Source organism: Dendrobates tinctorius, unplaced genomic scaffold (assembly GCF_039654945.1).
Source record: "Dendrobates tinctorius isolate UK_male_01 unplaced genomic scaffold, ASM3965494v1 ptg000056l, whole genome shotgun sequence".
Taxonomy (NCBI): Eukaryota; Metazoa; Chordata; class Amphibia; order Anura; family Dendrobatidae; genus Dendrobates; species Dendrobates tinctorius.
Genome location: NW_027361724.1, coordinates 3,458,423 through 3,486,088, shown reverse-complemented (window position 1 = coordinate 3,486,088; position 27,666 = coordinate 3,458,423). Strand labels below are relative to the sequence as shown.

Genomic DNA, 27,666 nt, shown 5'->3' with positions numbered 1-27,666 from the left:
CTAGACAAATTAATAAAGAAACATAACAAAAAACACTTTATTTAAAAAAAAAAAACTACTTATTTCTCATTTAACTGTTGGAGAAAAGGGATAAATACATAACCAGCTTCCAAGTACAGAGATGTTTCGTCACTCATATGTAAAATCCAGTCTTTAACCTATAGATAAGATAATAAATTAGAAAGTTAAATACATATGTTATGGTCGTGTCCACAGCTGGGGGCATACTGGCTGGTCGTTATCAACAAACTTGAGAGAGCTTATGCATGTACGCTCGACAGGAATCCAGTGCTGTGTTTTGGGGGAGGTGGATGGGATACCTGTCTCAGAACATTACAAGTATGTGGCACGCAAACTAATAGCACGAAAATGGAAGGATTCGGAACCCCCCACTAGGAGGGAATTTATTGCTCAGACATGTACGGTAATGCATTTAGAGGAAAGCATTTACAGGCGAAGGCATGGTGAAAGAACTTTCGAAAAAAATATGGTCCGCCTGGATGGTGGTGATATGATTGCTAAGACTCTCAATTATACTCAGCATAAGGAGTATTGGGGGAGGGGGGGATGGCTTTGATTGTATTACTACAAGATATGTGAATTGTTACATGTATATTGATATCCACTGTTTGTTTAAAATCTTTTGAAACCCAAATAAAAATAACTGGCTTAAAAAGAAAGTTAAAAAGAGTAATTTCATCTTTTGCTGCACAGTGCATCTCATTTTTGACAATGTTAGGTTGGATATATAATTTTATCAACATTAGATCTGACAAGAGCTCTAAATAAACAGCTGTATTTATATTCGGCAACTCCTTGTTCACAAAGTGAAGTTTGAGTCCCCCAATTCCATACCAGGAGAGGATCCCAAGTAAAAATAAAGGCAGCATCTTTAGACTTGATCCAATATTTGGCTGAATTATAAAGTCTTTGTTTTCTTATGACTTGTTCTATGTTCCCCTTGTCTTTTCAGCAGTGCACTTTAATAATCTACATGAGCAGCATTTTGGCTAATGACCCTGCCTTAAAGCAGTGTACACACTTTTCTAGCAAGGCCTTCTATAAAAGAAAATTAGTACTCTACCCTGTAAAAATCCTTACGCTCCTCCCTTGATTCTGCCAATTTTTTCGTTTCTACGCTGCGTAGTGCCATTGCAGAGATGTTCACACTTGTTGCTTTTGGAAGCGCAATATAAAAGCACAGTTGGACTGTAAGCAGAGATTTCACATACTGCGTTCCAAAAGTCAGATTTGGGAGAGCTCAGGTAACAAGATATTTAACTCCACTTTTTGGTGCAATTGACAGGTTCTTTAAACAAGCACTTTATTCAAAACTTTTAGCCTCTTAATATGTTGCAATTTTATTACGCAGCACTGCGTACTTGCAATTGCTAATTTTGCCTTTCTACACACAATTCCTTGCTTTTCTCTGTTCTATATAGAAACAGGAAGTCACTTTTCCCTGCACTAGTCATCACCCTTTTCACCTATTTACCCAGCTGCTTCCCCCTCCCCTCTGCCAGGGACTTATGACTTGTACAGGAAAATTTACCTCCTGTTTCAACATAGAAGTTAGTATTCAGCTAGTCTGTTTTAATCACGTGAGGTCATAGAGACCCAACAGAAAACAAAAATGATCTGGGTAGAAAGGAAAAATTAATAAATTTTATTTCTATAGCGCCGACATATTCAGCAGCACTTTACATTTCAGAGGGGATTTGTACAGACAATAGACATTACAGCATAACAATAATCACAGATTATAACAAATACCAAGAGGAATGAGGGCCCTGCTCGCAAGCTTACAATCTATGAGGAAAAAAAAAGGAGACACGAAAGGTGGGTGGTAACAGTTGCCCTGATTGTTTGGACCAGCCATAATGTTAAGTGTGTAACAGTACAGACACAGAGGGCTAATGGATGCATAAAGCATGTGGGAACATGATGCGGGGAACCTGGTTATGGTAAAACTTTTGACTGTGCCACCCAGGGATAGATTAGGTTAATGTGTTGAGGTGGTAGGCCAGTCTGAATAAATGCGTTTTCAGGGCACACTTAAAATTGTGGGGATTAGGGACTAATATTGACCTGGGAAGTGCATTCCAAAGAATTGGCACAGCACATGTATAGTCTTGAAGATGGAAGTGGGAGGTTTTGATTGAGGATGCTAACCTCAGGTCATCAGCAGAACGGAGGGCGTGGGTAGGGTGGTAGACTGAGACGAGGGAGGAGATGTAGGGTGGTGCTGAGCCATGGAGAGCTTTGTGGGTGAGGGTAATAAGTTTGTACTGGATTCTGGAGTGGATGGTTAGCCAGTGTAATGACTTGCACAAGGTAGAGGCATCGGTGTAACGATTGGAGAGGAATATGATCCTGGCTGCAGCATTCAAGACAGATTGGAGAGGGGAGAGTTTGGTAAGAGGGAGACCGATTAGAAGAGAGTTACAACAGTCAAGACGAGAATGAATAAGAGAAACAGTAAGAGTTTTTGCAGCGTCAAAAGAAAAGGTCGAATTCTAGAAATGATTTTGAGGTGCAGATGACAAGAGCGAGACAGTGATCGAATGTGGGGGGCAAAGGAAAGCTCGCAGTCAAGTATGACCCCAAGACAGCGGGCATGTTGCCGGGGAGTAATAGTGGAAACATGAGCAATTGTAAGTACACAGTGCTATATAATACAATGACTGCAATATATTAAAGAGGATAAGAATGGTGATGGTAATGCTACTTTAACTGCAGCAGCCCTGTGCACCCATTGCATTTTTACCAATTCCATGCATTCACTTAATCTTGCAAGGAAACTGCCATTTCATCTGCAATTGTGGCAAACGGCTGCTGTGGTAAAAAGCCACAGCCTAACCACTGCATATGAGCACAGTAATGCACACTTCTGGTTTTTGAAGCGTTAGTTTAGGAGTACAGTGGCCTTAACATAGTACCAGAAGACCTTCAGACATCAATAACTACAGTTAAATTCTAGGATTGACTAGAAAGCCGACCCAAAAACCATTGCTTTTTAAAATGAGCATGCGGGGGGGAAAAAAAAAAAAAAAAGTAGTTGTAAGACTATGTGAAACTAGGGATTAGCCTATTCTAAAGGCCACAATACATAGACTAATGTCAGATGAACCATCCGTTAGACAGGTTTGGCTGACAGTATTGTGTATGGGGGCGCTGACTGATGTCCCCATTCACACATGTCCGATTTCATACTGCTGATCACAAATGTTCTTCGGATATAAGCTGCTGCAGATGTCAACTGGCGGTTCTCTCAGAGAGCACAGGAGTGCTTGGTCAACTGAGCATGCATGTGTACATACGCAAGTGCCAGTTGAAGTGCCTGTTAGCGAAATGATCGACCCAAGCATCAATCGGCCGACAGCCACGTAATCTTATGTGTATAGCCAGTTTTAGACTTACACTCACCATAGTCTTTGGCTGTAGAGATCCAGAACGTCCACTAGAGATCCATTCCAGGAGTAACGAATCCTTAAAATTCTAGAAATAGGAAAATACTTACTGTAAAGCTGAGCAAATTGGTACTAGGATGGGCTGAACGTAACCACATCACCGGCTTATAACACAAAGATCACTATTCGAGCACACTGCAGTTATTCTACACAATTCATTTCCACCTATAAAGTGGTCATCTTAATATGTCAGAAACCAGACAACTACGTCAAAAACAGCAACAGCAGCAAACTTGTCACGTTGGCTACCTGGAACTTCACAAGTCAGACCTTGACCCCATAGGCATTGTACTAGCTTTGTCTGGTGGTTTACTTTAATCCCTTCACGGCATACGTTTATGTAGTATGTCGTGTCTCCGTTTGATGCAGACTCCGGCACCGAGCATGCATCTTTTCCAGCACATGACAGCTCATTTGATTAACTGTCATGTGCCGTTAACAGTCACGGGAGGAATCGCAATCCACCCATGGCTGTTAACATGTTAAATACTGCTGTCAATCTCCAACATCGGTATTTAACATGCTCGCACTGGAAGCGCGTCACTAAGCACACGCATCAGCGCCCATCACATGATTGCAGGGCACCAATGGGTTGGCATAACTGGGGATCTGCAGGAGACCCACGTGGCTGTCATTGCTGACCTGTTATCAGCACCGCCATGGCTGGAGTTCACCACAGACGAGCATTTCTGCTACACAGAGCTGAAGCCCAGCTATGTAGTAGAAGTTTTAAGTCTCAAAAAAAAAAAAAAAAAAAAAAAAAAAAAAAAAAATAATATATATATACACATTAATTAGAAGTTCAAGTCACCCCCTTTTGCCCCATTCATAGTAAAACCTGCAAAAATACACATTTGGTATAGCCGAGGTTGTAAACGCCTGAATATAAAAATTAACCTAATTGCTAAAAGGAGTAACCACAAAATTTTTTTTAAATTTTTTTGGTAGCTGCAAAATTGCAAACAGGTGATAAAAACCTTGCTTTTATTTATAATATTTTGGGGTAGAGAATCTAGGCATGCAAAAAAATAAGCACTCATTCAGTGCCAGAAAATTTTTTTTTTTTTTTTTAAAAACAAACTTTGGATTTCTTTCACCACTTAAAGAACCTAGACATGTTTGGCATCTGCAAACTCAATGACCTAGAGACTCATAATGACAGGTCAGTTTTAGTATTTAGTGAACATGGTAAAAAATAAATGTGGAATTGCACTTTTTTGCAGATTCACCAAACCTTGAATTTTTTCCGCTTTTCAATACACTATGGTAAAAACCTAGTTCAAAACACAACTAGTCCAGCAAAAGAAAAAAAAGCCCTCACAGCCATATTAAATGGAAAAAGTGAAGCAGCAAAAAAAAAAAAAAAAAAAATTGCCCTGGGGTTAGTGTCTATTAACCCCTTAATGACGGAGTTTTTTTCAGCTTTGCGTTTTTCGATCCCCTTCTTCTCAGAGTCTTAACTTTTATATTTTTCCATCAATATAACCATGGGAGGGCTTATTGTTTGAGAGAGGAGTTGTACTTTTGAAAGACATTGTTGGTTTTAGCATGTCGTGTACTTGAAAACAGGGAAAAAGATTCCAAGTGTGGTGAAATTGCAAAAAGTGCACTCTCATTTTTTTGGGCCTTTTTGCTAGGTTCACTAAATAAATAATAAGTAAAATTTCTATAGCGCCGACATATTCCGCAGCACTTTACATTTCAGAGGGGATTTGTACAGACAATAGACATTACAGCATAACAATAATCACATAGATCATAACAGATACCAAGAGGAATGAGGGCCCTGCTCGCAAGCTAACAATCTATGAGGAAAAAAGGGAGACACGAAAGGTGGGTGGTAACAATTGCCCTGATTGTTTTTTGGACCAGCCATAATGTTAAGTGTGTAACAGTACAGACACAGAGGGCTAATGGATGCATAAAGCATGTGGGAACATGATGCGGGGAACCTGGTTATGGTAAAACTTTTGGCTGTGCCACACAGGGATAGATTAGGTTAATGTGTTGAGGCGATAGGCCAGTCTGAATAAATGCGTTTTCAGGGCACGCTTAAAATTGTGGGGATTGGGGACTAATCGTATTGACCTGGTAAGTGCATTCCAAAGAATTGCCGCAGCACGTGTAAAGTCTTGGAGACAGGAGTGGGAGGTTCTGATTATTGAGGATGCTAACCTCAGGTCATCAGCAGAACGGAGGGTGCGGGTAGGGTGGTATACTGAAACAAGGGAGATGTAGGGTGGTGCTGAGCCATGGAGGGCTTTGTGGGTGAGGGTAATAAGTTTATACTGAATACTGGAGTGGAAGGGTAGCCAGTGTAATGACTGGCACAAGGTAGAGGCATCAGTGTAACGATTGGTGAGGAATATGATCCTGGCTGCAGCATTCAAGACAGATTGGAGAGGGGAGAGTTTGGTAAGAGGGAGACCGATTAGAAGAGTTACAGTAGTCAAGACGAGAATGAATAAGAGAAACTAAGTTTTTGCAGAGTCAAAAGAAAAGGTCGAATTCTAGAAATGTTTTTGAGGTGCAGATGACAAGAGCGAGCCAGTGATCGAATGTGGGGGGCAAAAGAAAGCTCAGAGTCAAGTATGACCCCAAGACAGCAGGCATGTTGCTGGGGAGTAATAGTGGAACCACACAAAAAAGGCAGTTTCGGGTATAGGTACATTAGTAGAGGGAGGAAACACAAGGAGTTCAGTCTTTGACAGGTTCAGTTTCAGATATAGTGAGGACATGATGATACACACAGCGTTTAGACAAATCGCCGGTGTTTTCTAGAAAGGCTGGCATGATGTCAGGAGAAGAAGCATATAATTGGGTGTCATCAGCATAGAGATGGTACTGGAAACCAAATCTGATTGTTTGACCAATAGGGGCAGTGTACAAGGAGAAGAGGAGGGGGCCTAGAACCGATCCTTGAGGAACCCCAACAGTAAGAGGAAGGGTGAGAGGAGGAGGAACCAGCAAAAGATACAGTAAAGGAGCGGTCAGAGAGATAGGAGGAGAACCAGGAGAGAATGGTGTCCTTGAGGCCAATGGAACGGAGCATAGTGAGGAGGAGCTGATGATCCACAGTGTCAAATGCTGCAGAGAGATCCAAGAGAATTAGCATGGAGTAATGACCATTTGATTTAGCTGTTAGTAGATCATTAGAGACTTTAGTGAGGGCAGTATCAGTAGAGTGTAAAGAGCGGAAACCGGATTGGAGAGGGTCAAGAAGAGAGTTATTAAAGAGATAGCGGATAAGACAGGAGTGGACCAGGCGTTCCAGGAGTTTAGAGATGAAGGGAAGATTAGAGACAGGTCTATAGTTAGCAGCACAGTTTTGGTCAAGGGATGGTTTTTTAAGTAGTGGATGTATGATGGCATGCCATTATGATTCTCCAGGTCATTACAAGTTCATAGACACCAAAAATGTCTAGGTTCTTTATCTACGGTAAATGGTAAAAATAATTCCAAAAGTATACCCGTAGTGTCTCCATTTCCCCCCCCATGATCTCGGGTTGGGTGAGGGCTTATTTTTTGCACGCCAAGCTGACATTTAAGGATACCATGTGCAGATATGATCTTTTGATCGCCTGTTATTTCATTTTAATGCAATGTCGCGGTGACCAAAGAAAAAACGTAATTCTTGGGTTTTGATTTTTGGTTCGCTACGCCGTTTAGCAATCAGGCTAATCCTTTTTTTCAATAGATTGGGAGATTCTGAACGCAGCGATACCAAATGTGTATGTGATTTTTTTTTATTTAATTTTGAATGGGGAGAAAGGGGGGGGGGGGTGATTTAAACTTTTTTTTTTTTTTTTTAAGTTTTTTCATTTAAATTTGGCATGCTTCAATAGCCTCTATGGGAGGCTAGAAGCTGCCATAGCCTGATCAGCTCTGCTACATATAGGTGATGAGCAGATGACCTATATGTAGCAGAATTACAGCATCGCTATGAGCACCAACCACCGGGTGGCGCTCATAGCAATCCAGCATCAACCACCATAGAAGTCTCCAGGAAACCAATGGTTGTTATGCCAATGCATCGCTGACCCCCGATCACGTGACAGGGGTTGGCGATGTGCGTATATCCGGCGGCGCTCGTTAAATGCTGCTGTCAGCATTTGGCAGCGGCATTTAACTAGTTAATAGGCGCAGGTGGATTGTGATTCCACCTGTGCCTATTGCAGGCACATGTCAGCTGTTCCAAACAGCTGACATGTCCTGGCTTTGATGCAGGATCACTGCTGGAGCCCTCAAAGCAGGGGATCTGACCTTGAACATACTACAGTCATGGCCAAAAGTTTAGAGAATGACACAAATATTAATTTTTACAAAGTCTACTGCTTCATTTTTTCTAATGGCAATTTGCATATACTCCAGAATGTTATAAAGAGTGATCAGCTTAACAGCAATTACTTGCAAAGTCAATATTTGCCTAGAAAATGAACTTTATCCCCCCAAAACACATTTCATCATTGCAGCCCTGCCTTAAAAGGACCAGCTAACATCGTTTCAGTGATTGCTCCATTAACACAGGTGTGGGTGTTGATGAGGACAGGGCTGGAGATCAATGTGTCATGATTAAGTAAGAATGACACCACTGGACACTTTAAAAGGAGGCTGGTGCTTGGCATCATTGTTTCTCTTCTGTTAACCATGGTTATCTCTAAAGAAACACGTGCAGTCATCATTGCACTGCACAAAAATGGCCTAACAGGGAAGAGTATCGCAGCTAGAAAGATTGCACCTCAGTCAACAATCTATCGCATCATCAAGAACTTCAAGGAGAGGTTCCCTTGTTGCCAAAAAGGCTCCAGGGCGCCCAAGACAGACCAGCAAGCGCCAGGACCGTCTTAAAAGTGTTTCAGCTGCGGATCGGGCTACCAGCAGTGCAGAGCTTGCTCAGGAATGGCAGCAGGCAGGTGTGAGTGCATCTGCACGCACTGTGAGGCGGAGACTCTTGGAGCAAGGCCTGGTCTCAAGGAGGGCAGCAAAGAAGCCACTTCTCTCCAGGAAAACCATCATGGACAGACTGATATTCTGCAAGAGGTACAGGGAGTGGACTGCTAAGGACTGGGGTAAAGTCATTTTCTCTGATGAATCCCTTTTTCGATTGTTTGGGACATCTGGAAAATGGCTTATTCGGAGAAGACCAGGTGAGCGCTACCACCAGTCTTGTCTCATGCCAACTGTCAAGCATCCTGAAACCATTCATGTGTGGGGTGGCTTCTCAGCCAAGGGAATGGGCTCTCAGTCTTGCCTAAAAACACAGCCATGAATAAAGAATGGTACCAGAATGTCCTCCATGAGCAACTTCTCCCAACCATCCAAGAGCAGTTTGGCGATCAACAATGCCTTTTTCAACATGGAGCACCTTGCCATAAAGCAAAGGTGATAACTAAATGGCTCAGGGAACAAAACAGATTTTGGGACCATGGCCTGGAAACTCCCCAGATCTTAATCCCATTGAGAACTTGTGGTCAATCATCAAGAGACGGGTGGACAAACAAAAACCTTCAAATTCAGACAAAATAAAAGCATTGATTTTGAAAGAATGGACTGCTATCAGTCAGGATTTGATCCAGAAGTTGATTGAGAGCATGCCAGGGAGAATTGCTGAGGTCCTGAAGGGTCAACACTGCAAATATTGACTTGCTGCATTAACTCATTCTAACTGTCAATATAACCTTTTGTTACTCATATGATTGCAATTATATTTCTGTATGTGATAAAAACATCTGACAAACACAAAAACCAGAGGGCAGCAGATCATGTGAAAATATAATATTTGTGTCATTCTCAAAACTTTTGGCCATGACTGTACTGCAAAAATTGTAGTGCGCTTGTAGAAACAAGAGATTTTGAAATTTCACCCTTCTTAAAACTCAGAGTGGAGAGGTTTTTAATTTTATAAGTTACTACTCATTGCCTAGGTTACTGGTCATCTCTGCTGTCCATCAGTGTGGCTGGTCTCATAGGCAAGGAGCCTGGCTCTCATCAACTCTTTGCTGTAAACTGAAGCTGACAGGATACATGGATGCAGCAAGCTTCAGTGCCCCGATGCTACAGAGGATAACATGTCTCTGCTGTCAGCATCAGGCTGTGTGCACACGATGCAGATATGCAGCGTTTCCGCAGCGGATTTTACCGCGCAGAAACGTTGCATATCCGCATTGTGATGTACAGTACCTTTAAAATGAATGGAAAAAAAAAAACAAAAAAAACGCTGTGCAGACGCTGCGGATTTTTCCGCGCGGTTTTCCTGCGGTACAAAATCCGCAGCATGTTACTTCTTTTGTGCGGTTTTCTATCTCCCGTCTCCAAATCCGCAGGGGGAAAACCGCAATGGAAAACCGCACAAAAACCGCGTGAAAAATGGAAGAAATCCGCAGGAAAAATGCAGGTCATTTGACCTGCGGTTTTCTTCCATTCTGCACGGAAAAATCCGCAGGGCTCAAAACTCCGTCTGCACTCAGCCTTAGAGAACACAGTTCTAGTCAGTGTAGCCATATCGCTCATACACAACACAGTCATCAGGAGCACACCACTCCCCCAGAAAGTAGGAAACCAAGTGCTACTTCAGACTAAAAGTTTGGCCCACCATATTCAGATGCTTTACATGTTTGCTGTTGCACAAAAGGTAAGATAAATATATATATATATATTTTATATACACACAGGTTTACAAGACTAAATACTTACTCATTTATGATGGGGTTGAGTCCAGAGAAACCATTTCTTTTCTGTTACTCCATACCTCCTGCAAAGCAAATTTAAAGTGATTACAATCCAATAACTCAAGCTGCGGTCTATAGGGTAGAGAATGAAAGCACACCTTACCTATTCTTATGGCCCTTGCTTTCAGGTCTCACTGCTAGACCTATTGGCTTTTTGTCACACCTGTCGTACTGTAGCTATCATTCTAGTAGGCTCCAAATGATGTTGAACTCTTCCTAGACTGTCTTCGTTATTTCAGCTGTAACTAGTCTTGGGGGAAGCTCCTCACTATCAGCACAGTAAATCCTGCATTCACTTCTTGGAAACTTGCAGCTCTTGTTTCTGCTGTAACTCCTTTAATAATGCTGACTGAGTCCATACCGTAATGGCGATAGAGGTGCTGTGCTAGAAAGGTCTCAAGTAATCCACTGGTCTATAAGGCAGGACAGCTTAACATTTTCTAGTACAGAATATAATGCTTAACTGCAAACAGTGATCTAATTAATATTGCGGCCTTGTTAAGGCGTAAGCTAGTTAAAACACCGTTGTATAAAGAAGGGTTTTCCACGGCTTAAATTCTGATTATCCTCATGATATAGAAAATTAGTGGCCAACTGTTAAGAGGCAAGTAACTCAAATGGAACCAAGTAACTGGCACAGATATCAAAATTAAAGCATAGGAAAACCTTTGTCAAGTGTCCATTTGGCCCCAAATTCTGGACTGTTGACCTAGATTTACTAAAGTGCAATTTGTTTTATGAGGTTTGTAGTAAAAGCCTTCAAATGATGCCCTGTAACTTAAATCATGTTTAAAGTTCTATTTATGTTTAGCAATAGAACAAGTTTGTTATATATTTTTTTTTTTTTTAATTACAAATGTATAGAACCCTGCACTTTTGTAAGTCAAGGATCTCTATATATTGAACTAGCATTAGTGTACCATTTGATGCAGTCCAAACACTATAAACCACATACATGTCCTGTGAAAAATTAAACACTCACATTTGTTATGAAAGGGGCTTTCCTTTATGACAATTAAATCTTATAGATAACGCCATCAATAGCCGCTTGGTGGGGGACACTACTCCGCTACAAAAGGCCCCGTTACACAACGCTGTCCCACCAACGATCCGACATGGATGGGATCACTGGGACATAGACAGCCTCTCCAGTGATCAGGACCAGCGAGCAAGCTGGTTTCCAATGTAAACAGCGGGTAACTAAGCTGCGCGGCTCTTGGATACCTGCTGTTTACATTGGAAACCAGCATCGCTGATCTCTCGCTGCCACACGCAGCGATGCTCGCTGGCCAGCGGGAGACCAACAATCAAAAAACGGCCCAGGACGATGGAGCGCGATCAGCGATACCCGGCAGGGGGGGCGGTCGCTGATCCATGTCACACAGCAATAACGCTGGCGAGATCGCTGTGGCGTCACAAAATCAGCGATCTCGCTGGTGATATCGCTGTGAGTGACGGGGCCTTAAGGCCCTTTTACATTTAGCGATGCACCTGCGATCCGACCAGCGATATGACGCGGTCAGGATCGCTGGTGCATCGCTAAATGATCGCTAGTGAGCTTTCATACAGAAAGATCTCACAGCGATGCAGCAGCGAAGCAGCGCACGATACTTACCTTTCCCACACAGCGATCCTGGCGTCCTCCCACCCGCCTCCACGCGTCGCTCGTCTCACACAGCAGGAAGCCCAGCAGGAAGCGCCCGACGACAAATGGAGCCGCGCGATCAGCGATGGACAGCGGGGGAGCCGGTCGGAGGTAAGTATCACACATAGCGATATCGCTAGCAATATCGCTATAACGTCACAAAACCAGTGACGTTTTAGCGATATCGCTATGTGTAAAACCCCCTTTAAGCCAACTGTTTGTTGAGGTCACCACTTGTGCAAACTATGTGGCCTGGTCAATGCTTACCCTACACACAGGGGGGGGGGGTACACAGTACCATGAACAGCTGCTTGCAAGTAGCCAAGATGCAGATAATGGCACAAATTAAGCACTAACTAGTCCCCAGTGCTTGGAGGAATGTGTGGCCCCCTTCAAAACAGACGATAAGCAGGGGGTGCAGACCTTGGAGCGCACATCGATCTAAAATGGATGAGCAATACAAGGACATGCTACGAATGTGATCCTATAAAGCCTTTTATACAATTCTATAAGTTTTTTGTGATAAAGATCTTTTAGACATGTCACAACAGATGGGTGCAAAAATACAACCATTGAAACTGATGCCTAGCTACACAGATATTCCATTCTGACATCAGCCTTACTTAAGAAAAAAACCCTGATGGTACAAAAGTTAAAATCCACTATAAACATCAGAAAATAGTGCACACTAAAAGGGTTTGCACTAAGTGAATGTTTCACCATATCCATAAACATACCCATATCCCCTATCAGCAATCTATATATGTGTGTGTAAAATTGTCTGGTGGTAACTTGTTAGGTGGGGTCTGACTGCTAGGACCCACTCAGATCAGCAAAATAAGTGGACTTAAAATGGAGCTCAATCTGTGCTCCTTTAGTTTCCTATAGAGATGCTGAGCAGAGCTCAACTTTTTCCACCACGCCCATAAGGAATAAATGGAGTATGGAGTCCCGGCAGTCAGATCCTTACTGATCACCAATCTAGTGGTTAAAAAGCCCCCATCACACACAGTGATCTCACCAGCGAGATCGCTGCTGAGTCACAAGTTTTATGACGCAACAGTGATCTCACCAGCGAGATCGCTGTTTGACACTTGCCAGCGACCACCCCCCTGCCGGGTATCGCTGATTGTCCTGAAATGGCCAGGACTTTTTTTTTTTTTATCATCGCTGGTCTCCACTGGCCAGCACGCATCGCTGCGTGTGGCAGGCTAGTGATCAGGTAAACATCGGGTTTCTGAGCGCCGTGCAGCGCTTAGAAACCCGATATGTACCTTAGTTACCACAGCTACCAGCACGCTGATAACTAAGCGACATGTCGCTTGTTACCAGCGTGTCGCTGTCCTGATCGCTGGTGAAGCTGCCCGTTTGGCAGCTCACCAGCGATTATGTAGCGACACCAGCGATCCTGACAAGTTCACATCGTTGTTGGGATCGGAGGTGAGTTGCTATGTGTGATGGGGCCCCAAGTCATAACTTGTTTTACCTAGACAATTCCTTTAATGAATTAATGTTTCACCTTTGTTCCAATCACAGCTTTTAAGAGTCCTTCTTTGAGGTTGCTTGGGGTCTCGGCAGTCAGTCAATATGGGAAAACTTATTAGATTGGATGAAAAAGGTTCGTACCATCGTTCAGTATGTGGGATTGGGAGGGATGCCCGATTTTTCTTTTAAACTTTTCCCCTCTGGCTTGGGCCATACAGTTTAATGAAAGTTGTACAAGTCATGTCTTATTGTAGATTAATGCCTTATTGTAGATTACAATAGGCATTAATTGTATAGGACAATGCAGTAACACTTCCTTACCCTCGTGATTTGCTCTTTTTTGTCATTAATGTAGGCTCTCATAGAACTGTAAAACAGTCATCCAAGATTAACAAACTGCTTATGTTGTAATTCAAAAGCATCTAGCAAATCTTACCAGATTTTTCTATATCGCCAACTGTGACACTTCTGGTTTAATTAGTTTGGCCTTTCCAGTGACAAAAATAGGAACTTTGCAATTTTCTCCAAGCACAACACTGAACATACTTCAGTCTTAACTAGAGTTGAGCGAATTTGTTCGGCTTCGGTTCCAAATACGATCGGCATTGAATATTGCTTTTGCAGTATTTGTTGAACACAGCCGATCATTAGAGTCCATGGGAGTAGAATTTACCGAATATGTTCGGAACCGATCAAACATACATTTGCCACAAACAGGGTACCAATATGACAATTCAGATTCAGAGACCAAATCCGAAAAAATTCGCTCAAGTTTTAACCAAACAAGACTTATGGCCCCCATACTCAGACTATCAGCTGACCCCAACGATAGACAGCTGTCAATATTAAATCAAGATTTAAAATAGATGAAGACAAGCTGTCAGTCATTATGTTTGTGACTTTTAGAACATAGGAGAGCAGGTTTGGATATTCAGCCAAGATGGCTTTTGGGAAAGGAGTGATTCGACAGCCATCTAATGTGTATGGCTGGCTATAGCCTCCGACCAGAAATAAGGAGTGATTTTATGGGCGGGCAATATAATCATGAAGGGGAAGCTGTGAAATCACTTATTGGAAATGGTGGATCCTGCATTATCTACTGTATAGCGATGTTAACAGTCACTGCAAATCAGGCAGACTGCTGAAGTCTTCTGTACAAAGTAGGAATAATCTAGTCTAAAGGTTTTTAAAGCCTGTGAGAATCAAGAATGAAGAAAAAAATGCATAAAAAACCTGGTTTAACAGTAAACTATTCTGTCTATGCATTCCTTTTAAGTAAAAATAATAAAATTTCTATAGCGCCGACATATTCCGCAGCACTTTACATTTCAGTTAAGTAAAAAGGGTGTCCCTAATAGGAAGAGAATGGCAGTAAGTGCTACAACTAAAAATTTTCAGTGTTTCTAGATCACGTGCCAGTGTGATCTAACACTGAAAACACCATGTTATCAGTTTACCAGATTAGCAGCAAGCCCTGAAAAATATTTCAATGGGAACGTGCAAAACGTTTCTACTTCATGGTTCAAGTTACTCAAAATGTAGGCAATCACAAGGTGTCCTCCAACGTTATCTGTGATATTCACAGATGAAGATTACAAGCTGCAAACCGGGGGGGGGGGGAGAGAGGCGACTAAGCCACGCCCATCATAACCGGACTGCGGCGATTTGCATACATCCCCAACAAGATAAAAAAAAAAAAAAGTATTTATGCCTCAAAGGTGCGGGGGTCAGGGGGAATAAAAAAAAAAAAATCCTAATAGAATCCTTATGGGACACACAATTGGGTGATATCTTTACATGATTATCACCAAATATGGGTGACAGATTTCCTTTAATAAATGTAGTTTTCTGGAATGGATTCCAAGTGTCAATACGGATTAAGGATAGCTAAAAACCAATAGATAGCACTAAAGACCATGTTCAGTTCCTCGGAAGAGCTTGTTTATATGGGAGTTTATACTCTGGCAATCATAGTACTTGAAGGGAACATTTGCCTTCTCTGCTTTAGACAAAATGCACCAATAGGGTATTTAAAATAAGTCATTTCTAACTAGACATCTTTGAAAAACTACACACCACTTCACTATCCATAATCTAGGAGAATGGAAGGCTAGGTTCTTTTTCTCGCCGTTTTGTTTTTTGCAGTGTGACCTGCAAGAGAATTTAGTGAAGCAGTTATACAGAAAGACACTGTATATACTCGTTTAAAAGCAGAGTTTTTCAACACTTTTTGTGCTGAAGACACCCCCTCCCCAGCTTATACACAAGTCAATTGTCCCAGAAAGCTGGCGGGGAGGGGGAGCGGTGGGTCACAGAGGCAGGAGCTGGCTGCTGTGGCTAAAGCCTGTGCCACTGCTAAAGAGAAAAGAATATTCATTTCTTTTATAGCGTGCACAGTTACAGCTGCCAACTTCCAGCACAGTCGCACACATCCTATTCCCCTTCCTGAGCGCCCTTGCTGCATTTTGTTCCAGAACCATCAGCATTTCTGGCCAAGTGATCACATGGCCCTGCTCATTAAGGTAACGAATATGCACACCACTCCCATAAGTGTTGTAGTGAATATTCGTTAACTTAATGAGCGGGGGCCACATGATCGCCCAGCTGCAGGAACTAGATGCCACGCAGGAAGGAGTGTAGGATGTTTACCTTTTTAATGGGATCCACGCATACCCGGCTTATACTCGAGTCAATAAGTTTACCAGTAATTCGTGACAGTGTGGTGCCTCGGCTTATACTCAAGTATATACAGTAATCATAAACAGGCGTTCAAACTCGTTTCATGAATATGTTGTGCTGTAAACAGCTTGCCAATCACTTAAGAAAATGATCTTTTGCACAGGACAAAAGAATTTTCGGTAGGGCATCATTTTGTGTGAACAGGACACAGTCCTTGAACTTCAATTTGGCCATTACCATTTTGCATATTTAAAGCAATTGTCAGCACAGAATGACTGTTCAAACCAAGTACAGGTGTGCTGTGCACCGTGGCATATAGGGGGGGGGGGGGGGGTATAGACTGAGGGGAAAATAAAGCAGGTGGGAGAGGTGTATTTAGATTGACCCCACCATGAGGCACTAAACAGAAGGACTTAGTTTGGTCATTCTGTGCTGACAGAGTTCCTCTAAATCCATTAAACAGCAAACTTCAAGATAAAATAAACCCTAGACATGCCAGGTGTAGTCAAACCTGAGCCTAGTGACTGGGAAACTAAACAAGAGTGTTGTATTTCAAATCACTTTCTGCCATCTAACCAGGTTGATGTTGGCTCCTTTGAAAACTCATCTATAAGCTTTCCACAATATGCTGATTTAATGCTTCCACTTTGGAGTCTTAAATGCAGTACCACCAAAAATAAGAGCAAACAAGCCAGCAGTAAGGCTGGTTTCACACTAGCGGTTGTGTGCGCAGCGTAGGGCTGCGTACTTTAAGATCTGCATGCATCTTGCGTACCTATATTTAACATCGTGTAAGCAGGTACATGCATTGTATGCAGATGCATCCCCATGTGTCGTTTTGACGTGTACGCTGAACGTTCGGCGGGCATGTGAAAACGACGCATACGCGTGTCCCTGTGTGCACAACGTTAAATATAGGTATGCAAGCAGATCTTAAGTACGCAGCCCTATGCTGCGCACACAACTGCTAGTGTGAAACCAACCTAAGCTGGCACTCCATACAAATAGCAACAATGCATACTAAGGCCCTAATAGTGCTAAAATGTTGTGCCATGTTTTAAAAGTTTGCCATCTAGATTTAGTCTCAAAGTTTAAAACCTGTAGTTATAGAATATAACCTAAACCTTGACCAGGATACAATCAAACCCTTGAAATTAGCACAATTTATCCTAACGATCAGTCAAACGTCACAATATAAACTACCATTCACTGTTAAAAAGATCAAGACCTGATGAGGCTGGTACAACTGATTTGAAAATCAAAATATGCTAAAAAGCATTCCAGCTTATTAGACTGGGGGTTGGGCGGTGGAAACATTATAGCACCATATTGACTTTTAAAGCAAGCATACCAGCTTTATCAGGTTGAAGTTAATGATTTTTTTTTTTTTTTAAGCACAAAAGTCTAGCGGCAGATCTTCATTCCAGTTGTAGCTTAAGGAATTCTTTTTCTCCAGGGGGCTAAATCTGGTACACTCATTGAATTAGTGTTCACTATTGTGATATGGGAACAAAAACAAAATCAAAAACCAGTTACTATTACAGTCACAGTCCTCAATAGCCATTATTTGTGGTGGCACATACCCTTAAAAACAACCATTTGGCAGCAAGAGCTGGCCTGCCATGGAAGAATGCTATGCTAAATAATTGAGGCAAGCTTACAGATACAAGCTGGTTTTTATTAGAAAACATACATGGGAGAAGTTTTGAGCTGGTATGAAAATTGACATACAATTGAGCTTATTTATACAAATAAAGTACCTGTCCAGCACTATGTTTTATATAGCTTTAGAAAGTAAAGTTTAAAGAAAAAAAAAAAGTTTAACGAACAAAAGTTTGCAAAAAAAGGCCAATACTGAGCCCAGTTCACATTATAGGTTTGTTAGCAAGTCTACTGTAGTGTCACATAAGGTACACTGTCAAAATTACTTTATGCATGGTTACCAGCAGTAGTCATCTATAAAAGAAAAAAAAAAAAAAAAAAATATGAGGCTACAAGTCAGTGCCAATAGGACAAGTGGTATTTGTTATGTTAAAAACAAAGAAAAGGTTTGCCATTTATTTCATCAGCCAATCTTAAGAAAAGTAAACTTTGCAATGTACTGAAAACAAAAACCACTAACCATTTTAACACTTCAAATACCACTGCCTGTGGATGATGGATTTTAGTTAGGCTTGCACCATTGAAAATTTTCAGGTACACAGCTCTGATTTAATAATCTGACATTAACTCGTGAATAAAAAAAAAAGCATGTTTATTTAGGTTGAGCAATACTTTTTGCTCTGTTAGGCGAGGAAACACTGAACTACATAATTTTTTTTTTTAAGGTTAAAATCTTCTCAAATCTTTATTCCTGCTATAATAACTAGCACAATTTACAGGGCAGCATACCTGATGTAATGGGGTAATGAGAGACAAACTACAACAGATAAAAAGACCTCAGGAATGTACATCTAATCAACACTACATTGCATTAATCATCAGCTGCACTGCTTACAAACTGAGGCTATTACAGTCCTGAACAAGAAAATGCCTCCTGTATAAGCTGCAGTAACTTTTCTGACTACGGATCATCGGCTGCTCCTGTAGTAGGTTTTATAGTTCCTCTAATGCACATGGACGACTGTCTCAAAGTAACCTGCAGCTTTCCTGACAACTCCTCGCTCTCTTGCTAAGAACTGTAGCCTGTTGAATGATATAGGACAAGAAGATTATTATTCAAGTGCTTCTTCAGCCACTGAGATTCAGCAAAGACAACACAACCATTTTAAGTTACCTTTTCCTGTTGTAGACTCAAAACCTCCGGTTTCCGTAGCCTCCACCGCCACTTCCTCCTCCTCCACCACCACCTGATCCATAGCCACCTATAGAAATAAAAAAAAGTTTACTTATGTGCAACAAACCAAAACCCTACAAACAGCAAGGAAAGAGGTTCCGACTACTCACCGCCATAGGGGCCACTGCTACTTCCAGAGCTTCTTCCACTGAAGCTGCCACCACCTCCTCCTCCCCCCTTCATGGGACCATAGCTTGACTGTTGTTGGCCTCCATAGTTGCCAAAGTCATTGTAGTTGCCTAGAATAGAGTGTGTTAAGACATTAACACTTTAATGTAAACTGCATTACAAGTTTCTTTTATAAGCTCTTGTAGAGGTGTTAAAAAAACATCCGGAAAGTTAAAAAAAAAAAAAAAAAAAAAAAGTTAAAAATGTATCCAAGCACCAACAAGCAGGTAGGCTGCAATTATCTGTTTATCTAAGCATTAACAAAGGAGAAAAAAAAAAAAAAAAAAAAATCCTGGATACCCCTTTAAGGCCATGTGCACACGATGCAGATTTGCAGCGTTTCCGCAGCGGATTTTACCGCGCAGAAACGTTGCATATCCGCATTGTGATGTACAGTACCTTTAAAATGAATGAAAAAAAAAAAAACGCTGTGCAGACGCTGCGGATTTTTCAGCGCGGTTTTCCTGCGGCACAAAATCCGCAGCATGTTACTTCTTTTGTGCGGTTTTCTATCTCCCCTGTTACCAAATCCGCAGGGGGAAGACCGCAATGGAAAACCGCATGAAAAATGGAAGAAATCCGCAGGAAAAATGCAGGTCATTTGACCTGCGGTTTTCTTCCATTCTGCACGGAAAAATCCGCAGGGCTCAAAACTCCGTCTGCACTCAGCCTAAAGCAGCAACTAGCACATTTGTACAAAGAATACAAAAAGTTGTGGAAATACACACTTCGTGTTTTGTTTTCATTTAAGGGCCCAGTCACAGATAGTGACTCACCAGCGATACCGACAATATGAACTTGTCAGGATCACTGGTGTGTTGCTACATGATCGCTGGTGAGCTGCCAAACAGGCAGCTTCACCAGCGACGAGCGGATGAGTCGCTGTGTACCTTAGTTAACAGCATGCTGCTGCAGGGAGCTGGTAACCAAGGTAAACAGTTGGTTTCTAAGCGCCGTGCGGCACTTAGAAACCCACTGTTTACCTTGGTTACCAGCTCCTGCTCACTGCTCTCCCACAGCGATGCATGCTGGCCAGCAGGAGACCAACGACCCAAAAAAAGTCCAGAGCTTTCAAGAACGATCAGCGATACCTGGCAGGGGGACCGGTCGCTGATAAGTGTCACACACAGCGATCTCGCTGGTGTGTCACAAAACTTGTGACTCAGCACAAAACTTGTGACGGGGGCTTAAAGCAATACAAAAATGTTTAGATATATATATATATATATATATATATATATATATAATACTACTTACCGCCTCCACCACCACCAAAGTTTCCGCCTTCATTGTAGTTATCATATCCACCACCACTGCCCCCACCATATCCACCACCTTGGTTTCCATAACCTGGGCTTCCACCATAATTTCTGTTGCCATAACCAGGGCCACCACCACCGTAATTGCTACCACCTGGTTTACCAAAGCAGGAGACATGACAGTCTGGTTATTCAACAGTACAATCTGGAACGGCTTAAGTGGCATCATGGCTGGCATTGTGCGCACCAATCTTTAGTTACTTGGCATAAGATGCGCCAATTACAAGGCATGTGTACAGACATTTAGCCACCCAAACTAAGCTGTTTTTCTGCCTAAATCTTTACATGAATTTTATTGTCAAGTTACACATGCATGGTTTTAATAAAACAATTACGGTAATTTTATAAACAAATGTTTTACAGTAGAATATATACAGCTTTACATGAAGGGGTATAGTAAGGAACGGAAAACAAGGAAAGGGTACACTATATGGCCATAAATGTGTAATGTGACCAAGGAGTGTCATCACAAGAAAAATGACATACTTCTTGATTCGTGTGTATGACACATTCCGTGACACCCACACAAACCAAGGAGGACAGCTTTATCAGATGATTTGAGTTGCCAGAACAAGATCAACACCTCTTGGACAGGACCAACCTGCAGGTGAGTATAAGGCTGAGTTCACACGTGGCGTTTTTCGCGTTTCCGCGGCGGTTTTAACCGCACGATTTTGCCGCGAAAACGCGAATAAGCATCCCATGCATTCCTATGGGATTCCGCAATGCTGTACTAATGCTGCGTTTTTTACCGCGGCGGAATCGCTTCGCGGTAAAAACCGCAGCATGCTCATTAATTTGCGGAATCGCGGCGATCCCGCACCCATAGGAATGCATTGTTCCGCTTAATTTCCGCATGTGGCTGTGCCCACCATGCGGAAAGTAAGCAGAACATTTGCGGATGGTACCCACGGTCCGGAGAGGAGACTGTCCTCCGGGCTTTGGGTACCATATCCCTGCAAAAAATAGAATTTAAAAATAATATTGTTATTCTCACCCTCAGACGTCCCGCGCAGTCTTCCTGCTTCTCTTCACGCTCTCGTTCCCAGTAGTCCTTTGCGAAAATGCCCACGATGGAGTCCGTTCTCGCGGGATCGCGAAGTCTCGCGGTCATTTGCGCGACGTCATCGCGAATTACCGCGAGACGTCACGATCCCGCGAGAACTGACGTCATCGCGGGCATTTTCGCAAAGGATTACTGGGAACGGATGCTCGGGACGCCGGAGGGTGAGAACAACACTATTTTTTTTTTTTACATTCTTTTACTATTGATGCCGCATAGGCGGCCTCAGTAGTAAAAAGTTGGTCACACTTGTCAAACACTATGTTTGACAAGTGTGACCAACCTGTCAATCAGTTCTCCAAGCGATGCTACAGATCGCTTGGAGAACGCTAGCATTTTGCAAGCTAAATACGCTTGCAAAATGCTAGTTTTTCCGCGGGAAAATCGCGGGAATTTAAAATGAGATTTTCCCGCGGACTGGAATTCCGGAATTCTCTCGGTAATTTCCGCGAGAGTTCCGGTACGTGTGCACTTAGCCTAAAAGTTATATTTATTCTTACAGGTCGATTTGGGCCAGATACACAGCATTATAGAATGCTGTATATCAGCTCTGAAAGGTGGTGGCCGTATCTCATATCGGCCAAACCTAGTAACAGGTTTGCTTAAAAAAAAACAAAAAAAAAAAACCAACCAAGACTACAGGGCAGAATACAGAACAGACCCTTTTCAGAAGGTTGTGGAAAGAAAACAGAACGTTAAGTAAATACAATATCTGGAGATTCCATAGTGTGAGCATAGAAACAAGCAGATTCCCAGATGTATTATGTAGTTGAGAGCAGGCTACATCTTATTAAAAGGCCGATACTCTGAATCAAGTCTGACTCTTACCATTGGGATGCATTTGTGAATTGATTCACTGTGCATGTTATTCTCTAGGAGTCAATTTGTGAAGACAGGTAAATGATTCTCCCAGTTTATTCAGTATCCAGCGAGATCATAAAATGGTGATATATGTCAAATCCTGACCTGATGACAAGGCACCATTTACCATTCTGCATAAGACCAGACAGCATCATCCCACACAAATTTCCTAGAGTTTCACCAGAATGTGTTGAAATAAAACATGCAGCTCTGTAATACTGAAGGAACTATAAGAAACCTGGCCTAGCGAAGGGGGCAGAAACTTCTATGAGTGATCTGTGTTTAGAAGACTGAGACCTAGGCCTCCAAACTACATATTTCACTGTGTGCAGTGTAAGGTCAAACATACCATCACCACCAAATCCATTGTATCCATCTCCTCCACCACCACCATAACCACCTCTGCCACCACTGTAGCCACCTGCAAGGATAAAATAGTAAAAAATCCATAGAAGAGTCAGATCTGATCATTTTTATAAAAATTAATCAGAAGGTCCAACTTACCTCTGTTTCCAAAGCCACCGCCGCCGCCACCACCACCACCTCCTCCTCCTCTTCCAAAGTTCCCTCCACCGCTTCCATAATTTCCACCTCTGCCCATGAAATTGCTTCCTCCACCACCACGGCCTAATATGAAAATAAAATGGTGTTTAACTACTTTTCCCACAAAGTCCTTTCCATAAAACAAGTAAATATATTACAAACCTCTCTGGGAACTGGCTGATAGCATCTCCTGCTTTGAAAGAGCTTTTTTCACTTCACAGTTGTGGTCATTGATAGTGTGGTATTTCTGGACTAAAAACACAAAAAGTATTAGTACCTTACCTACTGTTAAAAAACAGTTCCCTATGAAGTTGGCAGATAATTGCCACTGTATACAGGGCTCCAGAAGAAAGCACTAAAGTCATCCTCAGATCCTTTAAAAAAGTTTTGCCAAAAGCAAAGGCACATTGAAAATATTTGGAAGCTAATAAACTACGAGTGAAAAATACATCTAATCCACTTACCGACAATTTTATCAACTGTGTCGTGGTCATCAAATGTGACAAAAGCAAAACCACGTTTCTTTCCATTCTGGCGATCTTCCATAACTTCAATTGATTCAATCTTGCCATAGGTCTCAAAATAGTCTCGTAAATGGTATTCTTCAGTATCTTCTTTTATTCCGCCCACAAATATTTTCTTCACTGTGAGATGTGCTCCAGGTCTAACAGAGTCCTAGAAGGAGAATTGGTGGGGAGAGTGAAGTTGTTGCAAAACAGGAAAAGGTTTACGTTAAAAAAAAAAAAAAAAAAAAAAAAAAAAGGGGAAAAAATAACCCATACCTCTCTGGAGACTGCTCTTTTGGGTTCAACAACACGGCCATCAACCTTGTGTGGTCTGGCAGACATTGCAGCATCGACTTCATCCACGCATGAGTATGTGACGAAACCAAAGCCTCTGGAACGCTTTGTCTGTGGGTCTCTCATAACCTAAATATTAATATAATTTAGCTGCTTCAGAATTCAATAAAGGTGGTATACAATTCCCATCAAAAACATTAAAAGGTAAGAAACACTTTAAAGTATATATCTGGTTTAGATATATACAGTGATTGTTAACTTAATTACATACAATTTCCTAAAGCCTTAGCCAAACAAAGCATGGCAACTACAGGAAACTTTGGTTGAATTTGAGACTCAATAGACTGACACCTAATAGACTGATGATCAGTATAGCACTATGTTCATATGATACATTCTTGCTGCTTTTTTCCCCCCACAGGCAAAACCTGCTCTTAGCAGTATAGAAGCTGGTAAAAAGGGACATTCTGCAGCTTTCTAATTTAGTCAGGGAAAAAAAAAAAAAAAAAAAATAAGCATGAGACTTCTGAAATCTCAGCTTTTGCTGGTACTGTAAAATGCAGCTTTACGTTGCATTTTTAATGCAACATGTGAACATAGCCCAAGGACTATGGCTGTAATTATCCAGCGACACGTGTTCTTGATTGACTCATTTATGTGAGTAAACGTGATCTTTGCTTGCTTGTAGTACAAATCCCTTATTTTAGAAATAGTAATACAACTTACCACACAGTCTGTGAGCTTCCCCCACTGTTCGAAGTGCTCCCTGAGGCTGTCATCGGTGGTCTCAAAACTCAAGCCTCCAATAAAGAGTTTTCTCAATTGTTCAGGTTCTTTTGGGTCATGTCCCTGTTTGTGAAAAAAAAAATGTAAAAAATAATCAGATCACCCCATGATACAGGTGCCCATAAAATGGTTCACTATGGAACAACTCGACACATGTAATAACCAGAGATGTCAGCACAATTATTTCTGCAGGCAAGTTTATAGTGAATTTAGGAAAGCCAAATTAGTAGTGCAAATCCTTCCTTGTCCAGACTGGAGGGATTGACATAGCATGGTAAGAGGGAATGGGGTATGGGTGCAATGGGTGCATGATCCAGTCAGCCCTAATGAGAAAGTTTCATCATCCTTAGGGCTCTCACTCACACCTTTATTGATTGGAATAGTGCTAATAGATTTTTTTTTTTATCAGGCAACACTCGGACTAATTATGTGATGGGACAATTGCTGATCGGCTTTTCACATACCAATTCAGCATGAGGGAATGACAAAAAAAAACAAAAAAAAAAAACCCACAACCAAACCAGATTTTGCTTAGTTTTTGTTGCTTTTTCCTACGCTTTTGTCAGGGTACATTTGTCTCTTGGGCATGCTGATAAAGTTTTGTGCACGAATAAAAAAATCTGATTCTACTTCAAGTAATAGCACCAAAAAAATGGTAAGTTTTTTCAGTGTCTTTTGCGCCACCTATTGCTTTCAATGGATGAAAAAATGTTGTAAGTGACATACTGCATTTTGCAAAAAAAACAAGATTTTGCACAAAATACTGAGGACTAAAAAAAACCAAGCTGTGTGCATGAGATTTCTGAAATCTCAGTCTTTGCAGGCATTGTAAAAATGCAGCTGAAAATTCACATAAAAACGTGTGAACATAGCCTAAATCAGACAAGACTTGCCCATTCAAGTCAATGGTTGTGAAAATCAGACTGCACTCGGATAACAACAGAGTTTAGTCAGATTTCCAGGGATTCAGGAGTCCTGTCCTCCAGTGTGCTCAGATTCTCACATGCCGAGAGAACTGGATCACAACCTGTTCAGTGTCATTAGTATAGTCTACCAGATTGTCTCTGATGACAGTATGTAGTCATGTGACCCTTGCTTTTAAAAAGCACAAGTCTTGATAGATTGGTTCAATATTCACAAGAAAAAATCCCTGCAGAAATGGGGTTAATTTGCAGGTTAATAGTATTAATTTTCCCTGGCGGGGTGTCAGTGCCAGAGGCGCAGTTAAAGCCACCGTTCTCTATCTACAGTATTGACCCCATGACTGAAACCCAAAAGCTGCCTGGAGGAATAAAGTTTAGTTTCTCCTGGCAGTGGGGCTTTAGGTGCAGGTCAATAGCATTTTGATGATGTCCAAGTGTTGTGGAATTAATGGTGCTCTATAAGCAAAGCATGAAATAAAATACACCCTCTTTAAGCATTTGTATACTTACAGCATCATCTGATGACCCCCAGTGATCCTAAAAATACAAAAAAAAACAAACATTGTTTATAAACTATGAGACATGACCAATTAACATTCACCCCAAATAAAAGCAAATCAAAGTATCTACAAATCAATGACTGCCAGCTCCCCTCTGCACAAAGCAGTTTCTCTCAATCCCAGAAAATCAGATTGGCTATGCTAGTAACACACTGATTCGATTTTCTCAGATGGGGAGAAAAAAATAAATAAATTCTCTATTCCAACAGTTTGTGAAAGCCTGGACCGTACTCTGTCAGCCACGTACGGTCCGATTTTCACCGGACACGAATGGCCGAGCACGATCCGAAACTTGGATGCAAATCGTGCAGGCTGCCCTTACTGCTCCTCAAGGCTACTTCTCATGGCCACCACCGTTAAAGCTTCATAAGCCACTGTGATTCAGTCTTAAAAATACTGTAAGGCTATGTGCACACGTAGTTTTAAGTGCTGCGGATTTGTAAAAATCCACAGGTCAAAAGCCCTGCGGTTTCACACCTCTACAATGAAGGTGTGAAACCGCTGCGGATTCTGCACAAAGAATTGACATGCTGCGGATTTGAACCCGTGGAAAAATGGACCCGCAGAGGCCGAAACGCTGCGGCTCCGCAACGTGTGCACATAGCCGTAGAGCGCAGTTTACGGATCAATACAAGACATTTGTAGCTTTTTTTTGGCCGTTGCATCTGGGCTTTAAAAAAAAAAAAAAAAAAGCCATGCACAACAGAAGTTGAACAGCCTGTAAAATAGTGATTTTTTTTTAAAACTATGTATACTAAACTGGCAAATCATTTTGCTATATTATTTTTACAGCAAAAAGGATGTAAAAAAAATAAATAAAATAAAATTCCAAAAAAGAAATGGCAGAATTGAATCCATCCGGTTTCACCCCACATTATTAACAATCCCATTTTTCAGGTACTTGTATGGTGAAGTGAACATGGTCTCACGTGCATATATCAAGAGGGAAAAAATGTGTGGAGCAGGAATGGGTTAATCCGCCATCCCAGCATTTATAACATCCGAATACATCCATTTTGTGCAGCTCGGCCAAATAGGAACCTCTCCTTTAATTCCCTGTCCCCCCTCCCGGCTTTGTCTCGGCACATGACGCCTGACGTAGGCACGGCTCCCATTTTACCTTCTCCTCGCCTCATGATGGCCGCCATTTGCAGGCCGCAGCATGGAAACGGGAGGAGAGCGGCGAGACATCACCAGCGCCTCACACTGCCCAGGAGGCTAGAACAGGCGGGGGTCGCGGGGCAAGCTGGGACTTGTAGTTCGGTCGGACGCACTGTCTTGCGTTTCTGCCGCTCAGCGAACTATCAATCCCAGCAAGCCCCTAGTCTTCAATAATAGGAGCTAAACGAGCCGCGGAGCTACGATACTCCGCATGTAAAATGGCGGCACAAGACGGTCCCGATCCCCGCGCTGTAGCTGCCGACAGGCCTCAGCAACCCTTCAGCCGTATGTGACGCAGCTGAGGCCGCGCTGCTTGCGCCATAACTACAGTAAAATAAAGCGGACACATTTACACGGCCATTCAGACCACTTACGTCCATTCCTGGTCGGGGCATGGTGCCAGACGTGCAGCAGCTCTACCAGCGCAGCCGAAAGGAGAAGAACAAGAGGGAGAAAGAACCTTCGCTGCGTGACGTTCAAGGCGCCAAACCCGCCCCCCGAGCCTCGCTTCCGCTCTAGCCACGCCCACTCACTGTGTGGTACGTCATTGCCTCATGACTGACTGAGGCGGCAGCCGCCATTTTGTGCACATAAAATGGGCGGGAAAAAAAACGTCTTTGTTAAAGCAGCCGAACCCCG

At 42.2% G+C, this 27,666-nt stretch overlaps 1 protein-coding gene across 4 annotated transcripts; it reads right to left on the bottom strand.

Annotated features, from left to right (window-relative positions):
- Nucleotides 1-13: 13 nt before the first annotated feature.
- HNRNPA3 (heterogeneous nuclear ribonucleoprotein A3) lies at nt 14-27,557 on the bottom strand. Of its 4 annotated transcripts, XR_012232567.1 has the most exons (14): nt 27,402-27,557; nt 25,817-25,843; nt 24,324-24,446; nt 23,580-23,726; nt 23,262-23,472; nt 22,960-23,049; nt 22,759-22,881; nt 22,604-22,675; nt 20,269-20,424; nt 18,954-19,082; nt 18,784-18,871; nt 10,164-10,221; nt 3,427-3,498; nt 14-158 (listed from the first exon to the last, which is right to left on the bottom strand). XR_012232567.1 is itself a non-coding variant. In XM_073577428.1 (12 exons), the coding sequence occupies exons 1-11, from the start codon at nt 27,420-27,422 to the stop codon at nt 18,801-18,803; spliced, it is 1,170 nt and encodes a 389-aa protein (XP_073433529.1). In that variant the 5' UTR covers nt 27,423-27,557; the 3' UTR covers nt 18,245-18,692; nt 18,784-18,800. The 4 variants fall into 4 exon arrangements, 3 of the variants coding, with proteins under 3 accessions (XP_073433529.1, XP_073433531.1, XP_073433530.1); XM_073577428.1 differs by lacking the exons at nt 14-158; nt 3,427-3,498; nt 10,164-10,221 and adding an exon at nt 18,245-18,692; XM_073577430.1 differs by lacking the exons at nt 14-158; nt 3,427-3,498; nt 10,164-10,221; nt 20,269-20,424 and adding an exon at nt 18,245-18,692.
- Between the last annotated feature and the right edge of the window lie 109 nt (nt 27,558-27,666).